The sequence below is a fragment of the Amphiura filiformis genome, chromosome 3, assembly GCF_039555335.1.
Source record: "Amphiura filiformis chromosome 3, Afil_fr2py, whole genome shotgun sequence".
Classification (NCBI taxonomy): Eukaryota; Metazoa; Echinodermata; class Ophiuroidea; order Amphilepidida; family Amphiuridae; genus Amphiura; species Amphiura filiformis.
Window position 1 is genome coordinate 72,961,872 of NC_092630.1, and position 19,862 is coordinate 72,981,733.

Below are 19,862 nucleotides of genomic sequence, written 5' to 3' on the forward strand. Positions count from 1 at the left end.
ACGTGCACTTGAAAGCATGTAATCTCCAGTATAATATGTCTATGCATGTCATACATAGATGTGTCTTGGCTCTGTCTTAAATCTAAATCTATGACATACCATAGCAACATACAAACACTTAATCCTTCTGCACATTTCTCTTCACAACTTGTTCTGGGAGCTGTTACTCTCCATTTCACTGCATCTTTGGCACTAGCTACGGACATTTTTGCCAAGAGTACAACAAGAAAATTGCCATTTCCTTTTTTTTTTTACTACTTCAAAATCATCCCCGTAATAAATAATTCTACATTATATGAGCATAGTCTGATTCACTTAGATGTACATCTTTATGCCTGTATGATTTTGAGAAGATATGAAAGTTTATGATAGACATTTTGTTGGTCAAAGTTCTTACTATTTTTTATTATACATCTAAACTTTGACTTGATAAATAATCATGAGGCTTTTTTAATCAATAAGAGTATGGTACAGTCACAATTGAACAAATAAAAAATATTACAACCAAACAAATATGAAATAAAAAACAAAATTAACATCTTATCTGAATTGACTGTGTGGAAACTGTTCCAAATATGCCGTAAACATGTCATTCACTCAAATTGTAAATGCCAATGTGTTAAATCCACAGGCTACTTCAGACTATTCATAAACAGGTAAAGCCCCAGCAGCACCTGTTAATGAGGATCGATCGTCTATTGCAAATACAGTCTCACCCACGATTGGCCCTCATGACTATGCAAGAATTCACAGCATACAATACACAGGGACTTACACTGTTTGCGAATAGTGTGGGATTAAATCCTATACAGTCATTTTGAGTTATTTCTATGTTGTTGATGTGAACAAAAAAGAATTAAGAAATATTATGATTTCTAAAAAAACAACTCACTATAGAATAAATTTATCCCTTACTGGGAGCACTTTCACAACCTTCCGCATTCTCGGTCAAAGCTAACATCAAGCTGATGATGAAGAGATGTATGCAAATGCTCCCAATAAGTAATAAATTTATTGCAGTATAAATGTTTGAATGCAACACTTCATTACATTTTATCTTCAATGTCTTGTTGGCTGCAATACTAGTATAGCAGAACAAGTATTAATTATGGTTAAAAGGAGCATCATTAAATCACTGTTGTGTGATCTATAGAAGCATTCCAAGTAAGCTTACAAATAATACATGTTATAAATTAACCAAACGTTAAACTTAAGCGTTGGAAAACTTGCGATGACGCAAATAAACAAGTCTTCAAAGGTGTTTCATCAATTTACAAATCCATGTGCAGAAAACATACAACAGGTTGCAAAAAACATGATTCTGTCCCAAATCAATTGACACATGTGTTGGCATGTGTTGATAATGTGGTGAATAAAACTGATGAGTTACCAATGGATAGTTAATGTCACTGTACAATATTTTTTACACTCTCTTTCTTTGTGACATTGCATGTTAATTATGAGACTTACTGTCATTTGTGACATTTCATATATCATGTGCAGCAATATAACAGAAATATACTAAAAATGCTTTGCATTACACATAAACACATTTGAGCATATACAGGCAATGTCCTTGTTTGTTTGCTGTTACTAAACATCTTATTCCAATCTATTGATACATATTGATGAGTCAGTTGAGTCATGATAAATATCAGACGGGTGTATATTTAGACAGTCTTTGGAGTTAACATCATTTGCTTTGATCATTATCGTTTTTACCACTTACTCTCATGTTTTAACACATGTTGAATCAACCACATTGCCATTAGCAGGATAAATGCAAATTCTGCAAGTCACTTGTTTCAGGTTTCCAGAGCTGAACAAACATTATGGGCAAGCCTAAAACTTTGGACATGCACCTGTGAAATCATGAAGTCAGTTTTAAATGAATGTGATTCAAAAAATGGAAACGCAAGGTTTGGTTTTGCAAACCTGATTTAACTTATAGACAACAAACCCATTAAAACCCCTCAATCTGTGAATCTCAATCATGCAAGTGTCCCGCTAAACAGATGCATTGTATACTGGATGCACAGATAAGGCACACATTCCACTAATGCATTCATTTGTAAACACATGATATTGTTCACCCCATCCAGGTATGTCCAGCCCCTCCCTACAGATACTTGTAATATTGCAAATCACATGTATGTTTATGGTAAACTGTCCAAGATAATACATCTTACATACATTTCAGAAAGGACTAGCTTCTGCTCATAACACCTCCTTACCTAACAGGCCCTTAACTCACATATACACACTGCACATCCGGATTCCACAATAGCTGTATAAAGCCCACAATAACCATTCAAATAATAGCTAACAATATGGTCATTGTTGTGCTTTATTAAAAAACACTACTCATACAAAAAAAGAAGACGCATATGAGAGTTACTGGCTTAATGCATCATCTAAAGTTTTTTAACTCATCTTGTTTGGTGTTTTACTTAGTTAATATTTTTTACAGTAGGTTCTACCAATTAACTTACTCTATCATCATAATAAAATCCAGTCAAACTGTACATTACAACACTCAATACTATGGCTGCATCTGCTGTCCACAAGTATGATTATCCAGGTGATAATACAGCGGAAAATACCTCCATCTGTCTCGCCATAAGAGGCGTAGAATCAAAACCTACAGATTTTGAAAGATTACAATTTGTACAATAATTTCACCCTCTTAACATGATTACAAGGCAAGGTCCAAGACAGGTGGAGATGTTTCCAGAATATTAGACAAACCTTGGATAACATATCTATGGACTCATCAAACATATGCAACACTTTTCTCATAAATAAATGACAAAAAAATATCTTCCTAGCTTTTGAGTTAGATTTACAATCTGATATAGATAACAAAGAGATGATATCAGTTCCCTCTTTTGTTTGTACATTTTCAAAATATTCACCTCAAAGAGGGCAAAATGAAGCAAGTAACTACCGAGAGGATGCATGAAAGTGGGTGAAAAAGAAAGAAACTTGCTGTATAATATTTACAATAAATTGGTATTGGAGTCACAATGCTTCTTTTATGCGGTGAAAAAAGTGTGACTGAAGGGCTATAAGTACAGCATAGTGAAGTCAGCCCTCTTTGCTATCTATCCATCCTGCATCATCACTAGGAAGTTTGCCATGATAGAGTGTACATGTAATTTATAGTGTCTGTTAGTCACTGCTCATGTACACAAGAGAATTAATCAAGTTCCATCTTGACAAGAGAGGGCAATTGTGTCATTATTGCCTGTGACATGTACCCTCTAGTGTTATCGCCGATGGCTTTTTCAAAGTTCAGCGTTTACTTTTGCTGGTATCTTTTGTTGCCGTGGCCTGATGACTGCTGCGTGGGTTATGCCCCTGGCCGCCGTGAGTTCCGGAGGCTACCACCGCGCTGGGTACTTGTGGGTGTGCTTGCTTCTGCTTGAGCATGGTCCAGTCAAATGTGTAGTCATACTGATGGTTTAGCGTGCGGAATAAGATTCTGAATAGTTGGCGCAAGTACATGTAATCCGGTGTCTCTTCAAAGCGCAGACCCCTGCAGTAGTTTAGGTACATGGCAAATTCTGCTGGGAAGCCCTGCAAAGTGCAAACAAATAGTAAAAATACACAATTATAACACAAATCTTTCAAAACCACATCTCTTATGAATATTTGAAATAATTGCACAATACTGTTTAGGTTTTGTTGTAAGGCAGCTTGCCAAGATTTCTAACAATGATGAATACAATCTCTGTCAGCAAGACATGGGGTTACCTTCTTACAGAATTAAGATTTTTAGGGTAAGTGTTATGACAAGGATTGAGGTTGAGATTAACAGGTTTAGGGTCAGAATATAATAAAGTTTCTGGTAAGGACTGGAGTTAAGATAGGGAATGGTAATGGTATCCTTTATTCTCAAGTTATTACTTTTTATGCACTGTGCATTTCTTTGACGCCCTTCCCCATAAACCTATACAGCCATCAGCTTAACTGTCTACTTTTGTGTACACCTTTAATGATTCGGCAGATCTCTAAAAATCACTTGATTGTCACAAGCAAGTGGGCAAAAAATCCATCAAACTTCACAGAAGAATCATCTTAAATATTTCTGTGAAGTGGAAAAATAGTGAGCAATTTGTGCACAGATTTTATCAGCATTTTCTCAGAATATGCATATATGCACCTGGTTTAAAATGTCATACAGGATGTGATGAGTTGTAAGCATATGAGCTCAGTGCTGTTTCTTATCAAACTCCTTTCGCATTTGTGAATTTCAAAGAGCATTATTCTTTGAAAACAATTTGTTAGTAAACAGGTTTCATGCAATGGTTCTCCTAAGTAACTCTGGTTTTCCTCTGCATGGTTCTTTGGGTCTTGTAGATGATGTAGAGGAGTACACCCTGTTTATCATGCTAGGGTCGTGCAATGCTATCTTAATCTGCCACACATTCCTGTACCCACCTTTACACTACAAACTATCTTCCCCTTGGGGATTGGAAATTATTGTTTTACCTTGCAGAGAACTTCCACTGGAGTGGACATCTTCTTCTCGCTAATCTTCTCATACTTCTGTTTCTTTGTGGCTGCCTTCAGCCCCTGCCACGGTAGGCTTGTCCTGTTGAAGTACATTAACACATACCCCATAGACTCCATGTCATCTCGTCGACTGAAAACACACAAAGAGAAAGCAAATTTAGTAATGATATGTCCATCTCAAATTTCATAGGATAGGAGAAACTCAAATTCTTATAGGTACAACTAAAACTGAAAACAAAGTGGTAAAAATGTTTTAAAAAAAGGCTTGTAAATCCCATTGTTTACAAGGTCCCTACTTCATTATATGAAAATTAAAACATCAAATTAATAGAACAATGAAGCATTAATACTTTGTACAACAGAGTGAGAGGAAAATAGAGAGCAAGAAAGAGAGAGCAAACAAAGATGAAGAGAGACAAAGGAAAAGATAGGGAGAGGAGGAAAGTCAAAGACTGCATGTGGATTTAAGCCATCGCAATCATAACCTAATGATATTACATTGCAGCATGAATCCTGTTCCTAACGAGCATGACAAACAACACATTCAGCTTCAAGCCTTAGTCCATGAACTTTTGCTATTATTAGCCAGCTTAACAAATTTGCCATTGAGAATGTCTCAAATATCCTTTTAAATGAAAGGTTGAATGGATTTAATAAATCCCTATCAGGATTCAATAGCTCAAACTTAGTATAAAAATAATGGCAAATTGTCTGCAAAATGTGTACAATTTTACTAGTAGTATTACACCATTGGTCCAAGGGAGTATAAAATCAGGTTTATCATAAACGAAGCCATTCAAGCATTCTTCTGCATCATTCGTAATAATAATGTGGAATATAAAAAGACTAAACGGTTTTTCACCATGATATGGCAGTGGCATCGACGCGATGAGGCATCTGTGCGAACACGAGCAATTTGAAGCCAATGAAATGCGCACTGACGTCACTGCTACATCAGAGTGCAAAATTGTAAAGTAAGAAGATTGACTAATTCATATTTCCACAACAAAAATTTGAGACAAAACAATGAACAGACTAAGCTGGCAAGATATCAAGCAGCAAATAAAATCCCAGGAAATCAACCTAAATCCAGACAGTACTTTGCCCAACAACAAGTTGCACTGCCAATGATGTTTTCTAGCTCTAAAGATTGCTAAATTTGGAAACAAATATTAAAATCTGTTCAATATTTGAAATTTTTTAAATAAGCTCCACATCATTGTGCACCTGTACTTTTGCACATGCAGTGAACCCTGTTCTAACTGACAGGTGTCAAGTCAAAATAGAGTCGCATTAATTGAACAGAACTGAAATTCAGAATTTGTTGTATAAAATGTGAAAGCAGGTTGGGGCCTACATGCAGGATGTAAAAACTTAGGCCTATAACATTTCTGAGGAGCAAATTAATTATCAAGTTGTGTCTAAGTCAATTGAATGCAAACTATTAATCATATTATTAATGTTGCCAGTCATTTTTTCAACCATTATTAGAAAATGCTAAGTTGATGACTCCGCCCATGACCACAAAGAGAAATGCTCTCTGAAAAGGAAACTGGTTAATTCAATATGCCTGGCAAAGTTATGCAATGTTTGGGCAAATGACCATTATCTTGATTCTATTTGGAAGGATGGCTTAATAAAATATAGTCACAATGCTATTTTTATTTGCAATGAGATATTAATACCAACAACTGGCTTGGAGTGTGTATATTGTGTTTTTACAGAATAGGGACAGCAGTCCCAGACAGTCCTCTGAAGATGTGAGACTTTTTTTTTCATTTTCAGCCTATTTTACAAGTTGACCTCAAATGACCTTTGACATTAGTGCGTGACACTGAACACCACTATTGCATGAAAGTTTCCATAGTGTAGCTACAATGTACGACCCAAGTTTGATATAAAATTGGATCAATTGAGCCCATATTTATTGGTCTCGCTGTGAGTTTTAAAATATTAGACTCGACATAAAGACCAATAAATATTGGGCGTAAAGCATCCAATTTTATCATTATATTTTGGATCCAATAAAATGGTTGCCATTGGATTGAACTGTTCATGTGAGTCTAGATTTTACATTTTTAGCATATTTAAGTTGACCTCTCATGACCTTTGACCTCAGTGTGTGACCTTAGATATGACCAAATACATACATTGTATATGTGGACCCATAATGCAGCCATTAATTAACCAAGCTTGGTTGAATAGGATTAAAACTATTTATATGAGAGCTGAAAGGCTAAAAATTAAACCCCAATATTTCTTATGTTTTATATTTAATTAAAAATACATTGTGTTTGTTATCTCTCTCAATCAATCACTTTTCCATTATTTCTATGGTAACTCATCTTCATTAGCAATTCATCCTCCTCTTCCTCAAACGAAGAGGACCGATAAAGCAATCTCACATGTTCAACAATGTGAGATTGTATTGTAAGTTCTGCATTTAATGATACATGTAATTAAATTCACATGGAATAATTAAACAAATCTCATGTAGTGACATTTAAAATCAGTTCTCTATTGATTTCAAATTTTGTTGAAATAAAAATACTAGAACCTTTTGTTAGTTTTTTTTTCATGCATAATGCTGACATCACTTGTTTGTTGCTAGAATAAATTGACATTTATTGAAATCAAACTTTATTTGTGCAAATAACTAGAAGCTGAATCTTTCAGTGATGGTACTGTGCAACATATGCACATAAATGAATATAGAGCTTCATTAAAAATAAAAATAGCCATCTTCTCTAGAAACCACAGCTAACTAGCGTTCAACCATCTGCTGACGTATACTTGTGTTGGCTCCATGAGAAACTGTGATGGTCAGGAGCTGATTCATTTATGTACAAAGTTCAGGGAAACCATTCTGACAACGTACATTGCAGTAATTTATACTCATTAATGAAGGGATAGTTTTAACAAGCAAACTAACAAAACAACACATATTTATCTGTAAGCAATTTACTGTGAAACCAGCTAGTTTGTCTGTTTGAACAATAATAATTGTTTGCACTTTGCTTGATTTCATAATAATATTGCCATAAATATTACATTTTGAGTTAGACCATATAGACTTGTGATCACTTGTCTATGGTTAGACATGTAACATTCTGAACATCCTCCTCCTTCTTTCACTCAAGGCCTTGCATGTATAACATCAGCCACTTACCATTGTAAGGTGGTGTCTTGCATTTCCTTCCACATTTTACAAACAAACATTGATGCACAAACCTCCCCACACACCCGCCCCTGCCATACATTCACCCCCACACTCACTACAATATCAAAGCTTAGTTTTCTGTTCGCAGTGGATCATCATGTAAATATACAAATAAGGAATGGTTTGTATTGTGTGGAATATTTTGTTACTGGAGTAAAAGACCAAGAAAGAAATTTACCACAAAATCCTAACTTCAAATATTATGTACTACGTAAGTTTTAATTGCTGACAACGGCTGTCCCCAGTCGCACATCAGAAAATACACTGCTTACTTAAATCTTATATTTTTCTCTTGTGATAAAAAGCCAAAAGAGTTTCAGGTTATCATCCAACAGTACAATGCCACTTTAGACCTTGAGTGCTTTTAGCTCTGATGGATGTGCCAGTATTAAACAAAGTATCAAGGGAACATTTCAATTCCATTTAAACATATATCCCTGGTTTAAATGAATTTCCTATGCTTGGCTCATCAAAATTACCAACAGAGATATGCTGTACATAATGCAAGAGGCAAGTAGCTGACAATAACATCAGCTCATGAGGCAAATGTAGTAAAGGAGGTCAGCATTGGCATGTACTACAATGTACATGTATGGGCATTATTGGGCAAACCTTCTGAATAATTGTCTTGTTTGATTTTATTCTTTGCTGCAAATTGAATTTTGGTGTGACAGTATAACAGATTCCCCCTTTTTTTATAGGCAGTATGAAGTCCAACATCTTCCCAAACATTTTTCTGTTGCAACAGATTCAGCCGCAAATTTCTGCAGTGATTGTACATAGCTCTGCTCCAAATCCTACCTACATGTATACCAATATAAAAGAAAGAAACCAAGTCCAAATGCCATGACATGTCCGCTCTGACTATGGTTTGAAATGCCTTAGAAGGTTGGCATGCTGGTGAGTGGGACTTTCTACTATAATACTAGGTACTGTAAATGGAAGGTTGGGACTTTCTAGGTAACTACTAGCAGGCCTCCAGAAAATTTTCTGCTGTCTGGGAACTTAATGACAAGTGCTGGAAATTTTCTGTGAAATAATTGAAATAGACCTATGTGCGCGTAGCGGACATCACGAGCGTGAAGCGCAAAGTCCTAACGGCCGGGGTCCAGGGCCCGCTTTAGGGCCCTGGAAGCTCTCAGGGTTTAGATGCTCTCTCGTGCAATCTGAGCCTTATTTTGGAACAGTTTTCTATCAAAATTTACAACCTTTTCACAAAAAAACACAACTTAAAATTTCAAAGTATTAGCCTACTGTCAAAACTCACAAATTTCCAACAATGTTGTCATTTTTTTGTCGTAAGTCATAGTACGGTACATATATATATAGTATATGATTGATATAAATCATATAATCACATCTAGGGCTCAACCGATTATTGCATGTCGGATGTCGGTAAAAAAATTCAAAAAACTATTTTTTATTTATTTTTAAACATTTTTTTAGAAGTATTCTGCAACTTTGAAGAACCACTGGACCTATTCTGAAGGCCTAGGATTATTCACAGATAATTTGAAAAAAAAATGGGAAAAAATGACGAAAAAATTAGTTTGTTTAATATTCTTAATATGCACATATTATAAATGCATGGAAAACCAATGCATCTATAATATGTGATAGATGAAGAAATAAACATTAGTTAAAATGGTTTGCATACAGGATAACAAACTGTAATTTTTTAACCTTTTTTTCCTTTTTAAAATTAACTGTGAATGATCCTAAATTTCATAAAGGTCCAGTGGTTCTCCAAGGTCGCCGAAAACTTTGGGAAAAAAAAATTTTAAAAAATTTTTTTTTTTTTTTTTTTTTTTTTTTTTGCAATTTTTTTTCTGTGACCTCTGTGACCTTTCTGGGAACGCCGTTCCCGCGTTCCCGCGGTTTTTGGAGGCCTGACTACTAGAGTCTGTGACTTTCCTTGTAAATACAGGCTTCTGGTAACTGAGGCTAGCGTTGGTTTGCCTGTAACTTTTCTGGGTAACTGTGATGGCTCTGATTAAGCGCAATATCTGAACAAAGCTAATCACTTAAGAGGAAAATCTTAGCCAAGAAAATAGCAGTGGAGAACCAAGAACCAAAGACATGATTTCTGTCACATTGAAAACCTTTTTAACTATGACAGCAATATTGGCATTTTATTACTTCATGAATTCATCCCCATTTACCTGTACTATACTGAGTTTATAATAGAGGGCATTGGACCACATTCATTGCACTAAATTGAGAACAAATTTAACATTTCATGTAATTAATGCACCCCTAAATCGTTAAAACTACCTCTGAAGAAGTACCATGTAATACTCCTACTATGTGTATATCCAGTGTAACAAATAATCATTACAATAGAACTTGACTTGAGTTGAAGGAGAAATGAGTCATTTTGTGAAAAGTTAACCCCCAATTTTTGCCTCCTTCCTCACCAGACAAACTGTCTGGTGAATGATAGAGTCAGTTTGCTTTCATGTTTGGGGCCGTGTGTAAGTGTACATAATCGCATACATTGTGATCTGCAGACATTTTTTGTGCAAATATATCACTGACTGTGAGCCAAGATGGTCTCATTTCAGTACAGTTCAATAAATGCTAATGCTGAAAAGGTGTCCTCATGGTGTGGCTATGAGCTTTTGTCCCCAACACAATGAACACATTCAAAGGTCATGTACATACAAACTTATTGGGGTAACAAACTTGTCTCCTACTACTTCATTCGCTCCCATTTCTTACCTCCTCTAGCCCTCCCCTAAACTGTTACCCTAAGCCCCAGCCTTTAGGACAACAGTACAAAACAAAATAGCAAGTGGACAAAATGACCCAGAACGAAGAAGCCCCAAATTGCTAACAATGTATAACTAAATACAAAAGCAAGTAGAGTCATGTTGAAGTATTGATGATGCACCTGACCTGAGTAGGCATGAGATATTGTCAAGATTGTACCAGGGGATGTTTTCAACTGCATTATACCGGATTCCTCTCAGCGCTTGTATGCATCACTCTTTTCTTAGAATCAAATACACTTTCCCCAAGTTGCAATTGCAATATGTAAGGGTTGTTGACAAAACTTAACTCTTTCTTTTAACTTAGATTTTCCAAAAAACATAAAAACAATGTATTCTATATACTAGTATCAATTATTTTGTGAAAGCTTTTTTCTCCCGACTTCTAATATTAAAAACAACATGTCTGCAACATAATATTATTAAAACAGTTGATGTAAAGAATAATTGAAAATGAAAAGCTTAGCTACAAAAGGGATTGCACCCACTCCTTGTAACATTATAATCTTGGTCTATTGATTTATAAAAGCTCTACAGCATGTCAAGATAAGCTACATAAAAATTTTTAAAGTTCTGTATTTTCAACAAAATATAAGGTACTCATGCAGTTAAAATCAGATGTTGATTTTTATAATTTTGATTTATTAAAAGACCATATTTTGCCAAATGTATAACAATGACACCCAATCGTTAATGTTTCAAAGAAAATAAATAAAGGACATAAAAGGACGCCTAAAGATCAATTGTTAAAATAGTTGTCGGATGTGATGTCAATATTTCTTCACATTACCATCACTAATTAGTAATATCACCTGTCAATTATTATCATTCATCATCACTATCAGGGTTGGTACCAATCGTGTTTAATTAAAACCAATAATGATCATATTGAAACAAAGGACTTACAATCAAAGAATGGTTATCAGTACACATCCTAATTTACATACAGTGGAAATGTTATTGTTGCAAATTGAAATGACAAAATTGGCATCAATCAGACATGTATGTATAGCAAACGTTTTTGGGAGCATTAAAAACATCTCTTACGTGTAGGTAAAACAACAAGTCACTTGTTTTACCCTAATAAAAGGGATGCTTTTATGCTCCCAAACTCAAAATGTCTGCTTTTAGTCTTTTTAAACATACATTTTGGATGTTGTACATGTATATAATAAACAAAATGTTATTTCCCTTGGCTGTGAACACTTCTTGAATCTTTTTTTAGATCCATCCAAAGTTTCCCTGCTGGTCAGTTGATGATACAGTTTTAGTTTAAATAAATTGAGCAATACAATCAATGTTGGGGGCTCAACCCGGAGGCTCAATGTCCCATCTAGACCCCAGGATCTAGACCCATCAAGTATGTCCCTTCTTGATGTGTTGGTTGTGTTCAACATTTTCAAAATCACACAATTCATGCACACATACTAAGACCAAAAATCTACCAGTGCAATATGACATTATTATTGCATGAACAAGTCGATCTGTATACATGCATACCATGACGTACATGGCTGGTTATATCTTTCCTGGCATGGAGCCATATTGTTAGTGCTGTATACATGTGTACATGTACAGTACACAAATTGGTACATGTACAATCACACTGGCCAGCAGTACTAGAATTTTTGGCCTCTCACCATCTGATCAGCTGGTAATGTCAGCTGACATCAGGCTCCACATCAATACCGAGGCAAGGCCTACCAAGAATTTATTATCAGAGACTGGCATTGTTATCAATTTATTTGCTCCTTACAAACAATTACAATGAAAATAGGTTTGTAATTTGTAAATGCAGGAAAAGTTGTAGACTATTTGATATTATGCCATGAATTTATTTTTATTCTGAACAAAATATCAGTGACCAGGAATTGAGTATAATTTTAAAGGTATTATGCAATAATAAGTATCCATAAAATAGAGATCCCAGATAGAAACATGATTTTTTCCATATTGATATAAAAATGTAAATGTGTGCTAAAATTTTATTAGTTGGAATAGAGAAGACCTGATACTGAATAGTGTGAGTTTAAGTTAAATTTACAGTATATATTTATGATAGTTCCAAAACACTCACGTATGTGTATACTTTCTTTTGTTTTCACATGCCCTAGCATGCAGAATACCAATTCCTTCTTTTCATTGAAAATTACAAATTTCATCTTATTGCATATGATAAATTTATGTAAATGAAAATGAAAGTAATCTGTTGTTTATTGCCGTGTACTGGAGTGTGCTGCTCACGAGTTATGTCATTCAATTTCCTCTAATTATCATTTAGTGATTCATGAAACCCATATAATGCTTAATATTTCTTACAAATCAACATCAAATAACCTAACCAAATTTGTACATGTACAAGTAATCATAATATTTGTCACATAGAAAAATAACCATTGAATTTAATTGACATGGAAGAGAAATCGGATTTAACCATGGTTCAACACTTCCATTTTCATTCTTTTTATACAATATTTCTTTCTGTGAAAAAAGTACTATAAGGCTGCTAAACTTTATTTGCCATAAACTTGATGAACTAAAATCTAAATCCTCGGTATACTGTAAAGTTCATTCTGTATTGTTTTAACCAAGCCTAAATTAAGGATGAGAACAGGAAAAGCTGACTTTCTTAGTCATTCAGTGAGTAGATGTGTTTGGGAATCCACAATTCAGTATGTCTTTCTGTGTAAGGCATACATTACAATCATGAATCACCACATGCGCTTCACATACACAGCTATTTATGAGAATCACAACATACAATTAATTGTGCTCCAGTGGGTGTAAAACTAAGTATCAGTAAACATGGTAAACCAGATAATGCAATTCCACTTGAGGTAGATGTACCCTTCAGCACTTATCATAGACCCTTTTGGAATGAAATCCATATATTACATGTATGCTGATATCAACTTATCTCAGGATGGAATTGCAGTTAGAACAAGAACCCTTCTCATCCGAAAATCGTGATACCCTTGCCTTTTTCTCTTAGCAGAGTGTTCCCTGGGATGTGATGTGTTGTCCCGGGGGCACTCACATTTTTTTGGGTAGGGGTGTGCCACGGCAGTTTGAACTTCGAGGTCTAGGGAACTGATCGCCCGTCAAATAGGGAGGGTCTAGGAACTGATTGGCCAATCAAAAAGGGGGTCTTGGGAACTGATCAGCCGCCAATGGGGGTCTCGAGAACTGATCCAGGGTAATTTTCAACTTTTTTTGTTGCATTTTGCCACAGATTTTCGAAAAAATCGATTTTGATTCTTGTCAAAAATTGTGCATGATCGAATTAAGTATATCGGGATGAAAAATAAATTAAAATGTATCTCAACATCTGGACCTGGATCATTCCAAGCAGAATGTCTGCATCACACTTGAATCCAGATTAGGGACCGATCGTTATTTACGGCAGGGGTGGGGATGGGCGTTTTGGAAAAAAATATCAACAACAATTTTCGCGTTCCCCCCTCGCGTCCGCTCAAAATTTCCGCGTTCCCCCTTGTTTTCCCAATTTCTCCATTTAAAACTTCACAATCCCCCCTCCTGGTTCAACTAAAAATTTTAGGTTCCCCCATCTCAAGATTTAAAAAAAATTGTGTTCCCCTAAATTTTCCCATTACCCCCCTGCCATAAATAACGATCGCTCCCTTAGTAGGGAGCCTACAGGGATCTATTCTATACGATGATTTTTATTTTTGGGTGGATCATCTAGAAAGGATAAAATTTAGAAAATATTCCAGGTATGACTTGTAGGCCTACTTACCAGAACACGATCATGTCAGAAATTAATATTTTGTTCTGGGTCTGATTATTCGGACTAACTTGTAGGCCTACTATAACATCCAGATCATAAGAAAATGACAAATAGGCCTAGCCTAAATTCCCTGTACTGGCCTACTTTCTCACCTACTTAATAATTATTACAAGCAAACCTGAGATTGCCGCAAAGAAAAACATTTAATAGTTTTATGTGAATGGATCGAGCCATAAATGTCAAGTGTGCAGAATTCGGCAGTCTTTCCACCAGGCTGATAGATCGAAAATCACTTCTAAATTCACTATTCGGACCAGCCAATGAAGTGTACATATTTGAGGTACTATAGTCATAATATTTACTTCCAGTTTTATTCCCAATGATGGTCTCAATTCATCAAAATGTTCATGTCACCATCAGCCGAAAAGTCCGATGATTTTCGCTCAAGTTTCAAGTGATGTTTACATTTTGAAAACAATCACAAAACTGGCCCAGTGTTGCCTACAAAGGAGCCCAAAATTCACCTTATGATGGAAAATCCCCATTGAAGGAAGCTTTTGGGCTTGCAAAAGTAGCTTTTGGGCCGAGATTTTGGGCTTGTAAACGTAGCGCGGAAAACATGCCAATCTATTGTCAATGAGAGCGGAGATGATGAATTCTGTGAGCCGAGCGAACGGCTAGAAAAAATATTGAGTCATCAGAGCGGCAATCAATGAATTCAGGGGGTCTAGGGAACGCCAGCGGCTCTGAAAAAGGGGGTCGTCGCCGCGGCACATACCCGTATAGCTGGCAAATGTGAGTGCCCCCCCCCCGGGTGTGTTGTGTTTTGAGGAAATGACTATAGGATAGCCCATTCAGTGCTAGAGGTTGAATACAGTGTCTGACAGAACAAATTTTTAAGTGGTGTGGAGGAAAGTGGGGGTCTGGTGGTGAAACTCCCAGCGGGAGCCACACATGGGGGTTTAATGGGGGGGGGGGCAAACCCCTTAAAGCCCAAGCACTTTTGTTGAAAATTAATGTACAATTTTAACTGTAAGTTAATAATAGAAACTTTTTTTAGGCTGAAAAGTGGTGCCCCCCCCCAATGGCCGCACGGGTTCTGACTGGCCTTTCCATGTGTAGTTTGCAAGATGATGCTATCAGTCACATTTATTATTGTGTCATATCAGCCAAACAACTGGTACTACAATGTAGGCCTACATTCAATGTGCACATTCTCTTGGCAATACCAAGATTTTTTAATTCAATTTACATACATAGATATGGGTGACTCCCTTTTATCATCTGTGATGGTTAACAGTGTTTTGGCAATCAGCTGATTCAAATTCCTGAACTCTCACTGACCTATCTGTCTCCCAATTACATTTTTATTATCCTGAGGGATTGCAGCCAACTTAATACAGCACTCTTGAACAATAAATAAAAACTTTCAGAATTCTGCAAAAACTTAAACAGATACAAATGTACATCCAAATCTTCTGAAGCAACATTAACTTGTTAAAGTAACATTTAGTATGTACCTATCCTATATTTTTCACTTATCCGGCCAATATATGCTTGGTCCCACTATGGCTGGATAAATTTGGACTGTACATGTATTCATCTGTTACAATTAAATAATGACAGTGATACCAAAAAGTATTTGTTTTCACCTATGTGGGCAATTAGCACTGTCAATTTAAATTATCAAACATTATCATCATGATGTCATATCCTGCAAACACAAACAAAATCCCTGTACTATTAACATGTTATAGGCTTAACCTTTGTACATAATACATGAGTGCATATAATTATCATAATAATATTGAAGACAAAGAAAGTTGAATATTCTCAGTGCTTTGTGAAGGAGCATGCCAAGTTTAGAATTGTGGTCTGTTTTGTTTGCAATAATTTCAAATTTCACAATTTTAAACATTAGTTACAACTTTCCCCTTCCCACCATCCAGAGGCTGACAGTAAAATTGTTCACTAAGTAATTACTTGATCGTTGGGAGCATCTTATCTTCAAATCTTTTTCTCTCTTAATTATTTCCACACAGGCCAGCATCCATAGGCTTTTTTAACTGGCTTGAGCATTTTGTTTAAGCCTGGTCCCATCAGGACCCAAGTGTGTCTCTGCATGGAGCGACCGTTTAAACAAACAAACAAACATCTCTCAAAAGAGAGTGCTTTGGACGAATGAAAATATGCCTTGACAAAACTAAGAGCTAAATTTCAAGCACTGGAAATCCACTTCAAGATTTATCCAGCAGACATAACACTTAACAGTATATTATTATCTTCCATAGGCTTGTTATCTTGGCAATTCAACAATACCTTTGTATGTAGAATATATACTTGACTTCATTATCTCAAATAATTAAAAATCAGTCCAGCCTAATTGGCTGTAAATTGTGTAAAAAGGATGTGTCCTGGATTGGTTTCAAAAGGTTACAATTTGCATTGAAAAACAACTTCAAATAACGCTAATGTATATAGGTTTACAATCTGAATGCATTATTTTGCTTGCCTTTTCAATGATACGTCTTAACATTTGCATATTTCCAAGTTTACATGTATGTTGAGATACAAACAGTTGGCAGGATTTTATTTAACAAAATATTAATTAGTTTGCTTTCACCCCACCTGGTAATTAGTTGCCCGTTGTTTTGCACCATAGCTTGTCAACTCCTTTTGTGATTTTCATTACACTATTGAAGAAATCTAATTCATGCTTAAAACATCCTAAGTCTAGTTAAAATTATGGCCTGCCTGTAAGTACGGGCCCAAAAATGGAAGTGTGGGCATCTGACAGGAAACTCAAAACCAATTTTTGCAGCCTAAAACCCTGGTCATACATGTAATCATATTGCTCTCTTAGAAATTCAAATGTTCCAATTCAAGATTAGTGTAAGCATTTAGGATTAGGATTAGTAAATATGAATGGTGCCCTGTATTCTGCAATGTTACTTATCATGTTTCCTGACTCATTTGGTTACGTGCAGGCAGTCACATCATTGTTCAATGTACTTGTATACTGTACAGTGTACAGTACAGTGTACACCCACCAGTTTATTGACATGCACTGTTTGTGCCTGGCAAAGACACCATATTGAAGATGCTAAGGAAAGAGACATTATATAAAGTCATTTTATTCCCAATACCTGTATTTCCACTTATGTAATGTAACACATAAATTTCTTAAATTTACAGCAAGAATTAAGGATACTTATTACATAAATATGAAGATTTTCAGCACAAGCGTTTTTTCATGGTTTTGTTTTTCTTTATCTTAGTTGTCGGGGGAAGCAACAAAATAAAGTTGCAAAGCTTCAAAGAAAAAGGGGCCAATGCAATAAAAAAAATAGAGCATTACTGTTTTCCATCTTCTTTGGACACAAAGCTTGTTGTTTTGTATTTGGCCTAACATGTAATCAATAATTATTTTGTAATTGTACAGGTGTGTCACTGTTTGCTAATGGCACCTGACAAAATGTCCACACCCAACATCACCAAATTGTGAATTTTTACTTGTAAACATATGTACAATCCAACACAAGGGAAGTTCATGTCCTTTTTTTATTCAATTGCTGCAAGCTTGACAAATTAATCAAACACAGATCACTTTTGTACATTGTAGATACCAGCAAACCATATAAATCCATGTGAATTAATATAAAAAGCTTTTAACTGATGCCCATTCAAGGACAGGTTAAAGAGATTACTTTAATTTGCAAGGAATGTATTTCTAAGACATCTTCAATGTGTATGTAACTTGCCATGTCTACACCTGCATAAAGCACTGATCATCTGGCTAATAATATTCTATGTGCAATATAATGTATATATGGAAAAAAACCTCAATATTTTATTTGTCATCTCAAATAAATGGGTTTCATGATCTATGATCAATCCCTCGTCAGTATAAGATGTGTAATACCGGCATGCTAGCAGTTCCCTCCATACCAATACAATGATACATATATTTCAAGCAGCATTTCTATCTTTGCCATATACTAATAATAGAATGCATACTCCACCAGTGATGCCCTCCACAATTCAATGTGTGTAAACACCCATAACAGCTGGTCTATGCCTTATGATTCAGATACTACGCATCATAGCATCACATCTCAATTCAAAGGACACAGTTTAGTAGAATTTTGTCACATCCTATTGATCATACTGATTCTGGGGATGATTTCTTTCATTTCGAATATGTAAGAAAGGTCATTTGATGATGTAATGAACTTTACGGAGACAATTTGCATTTTCAAATGCACACATAATGCAATACAAAGCTCTGGGCATTTAGAATAGAAGTTCAAGCAATGAAAATGTCAGAATTGTTACTCATCCTTTGATGTCATTAATTCAAAGAAAATATTTGCAGAAGGATTTAAGGATTGGTTTTATTCTCTAGATAAACATGTTAAAGGACAGCTTCAACTGTATCAATCATTCTCAGTCACCACATACAACATGTACTACAAAATAACTGCTTGTTTTGCTTAATTTCCTAACATGTTTTCTAAGAGTAGGGGAAATAAAAACAAACAAACAAATAAACAAAACAAACAATTGCACATGTATCAACATGGTGCTTATAACTCATCTCCCCACTCCCCCAAATTCTGTCCAACATGCATCTCCTATTTTTTCTACTGCTTCTTATTTTGTGCATGAAACTCACAGGCATTTATCAAACTAATCACTATAAACTTGATTCATTTATTAAGTTCACAGTGCTGCCATATAATAGTCTCCATAGGAAGTTTCTAAGGAAATTGTTGGTTTGCAAACACTGCAGTGCTATACCAATATCCATGGGGTTGATGTGTGTCATCACACTTAACCATATTTGTTCCATTAACCGCCCATGCCCCTATAAGTGCCCACCCAGTGACTGTACAACAAGTAAACTGTGATATTATTATCGGCTATGCAAATCTGAATCTTGGTCTGAAACATATGGCACACTGATGATGATGGATGAATATTTTGGGCCATGATTACATATATGCTATTATGTAAATAATGTACAAATTAAGCGTCCACCCAAAATGACTTTGTTAAGCGCCCTGGGCGCTGGGCGGATAATGGAACGAATACGGTACATGCAGAGCCATCATTGTCAAACACAAAACACATATGCTGCCAGTAAATGTTATGAATTGTATATTGCAGGACTATAGATTCACCTGAGTTAACATGATCGTCTACTTGTATACATGTACAAGAGACTTCAAATCAAACTAGAATCAACTTCCACTGAATGAATCATTTCGTCAGCCAGCTATGCTAATTGCCTACATTATTTTTTGTCATTTTGAGAACAAAGAACAAAATGTGGTTCAATCATGCATCAGTTATGTAATCACCTTAATTATTTTGGATTATTCCGTTTCATTTGTATCATTATCATTTTGTTCTTGTGCAAAGATTGGTAAATAAATATATTTAAATGCATACTTTAACCATGTTTTGTTCATTGTTCTCAAAATGACAAAAAATGAAGGCAAAAAGCGTAGCAGGCTCACGATTTGACATCACATTGGCGATGGCATTTGGAAACATACCTATAGCTCATTTTTCTAGTGGATGGCCATTGGCCATTCAGACA

At 35.5% G+C, this 19,862-nt stretch overlaps 1 protein-coding gene across 1 annotated transcript in view; it reads right to left on the reverse strand.

Moving 5' to 3' along the window:
• Positions 1–237: 237 nt before the first annotated feature.
• The window catches only part of LOC140149081 (casein kinase I), a 43,283-nt gene continuing 23,658 nt past the window's right edge, over positions 238–19,862 (reverse strand). The window contains exons 6-7 of the mRNA XM_072171244.1: positions 4,495–4,648; positions 238–3,579 (exon numbers count right to left, since the gene is read on the reverse strand). Coding sequence (XP_072027345.1) covers positions 3,295–3,579; positions 4,495–4,648 — 439 coding nt within the window. The 3' untranslated portion in view covers positions 238–3,294. The remainder of the gene's footprint in view (positions 3,580–4,494; positions 4,649–19,862) is intronic.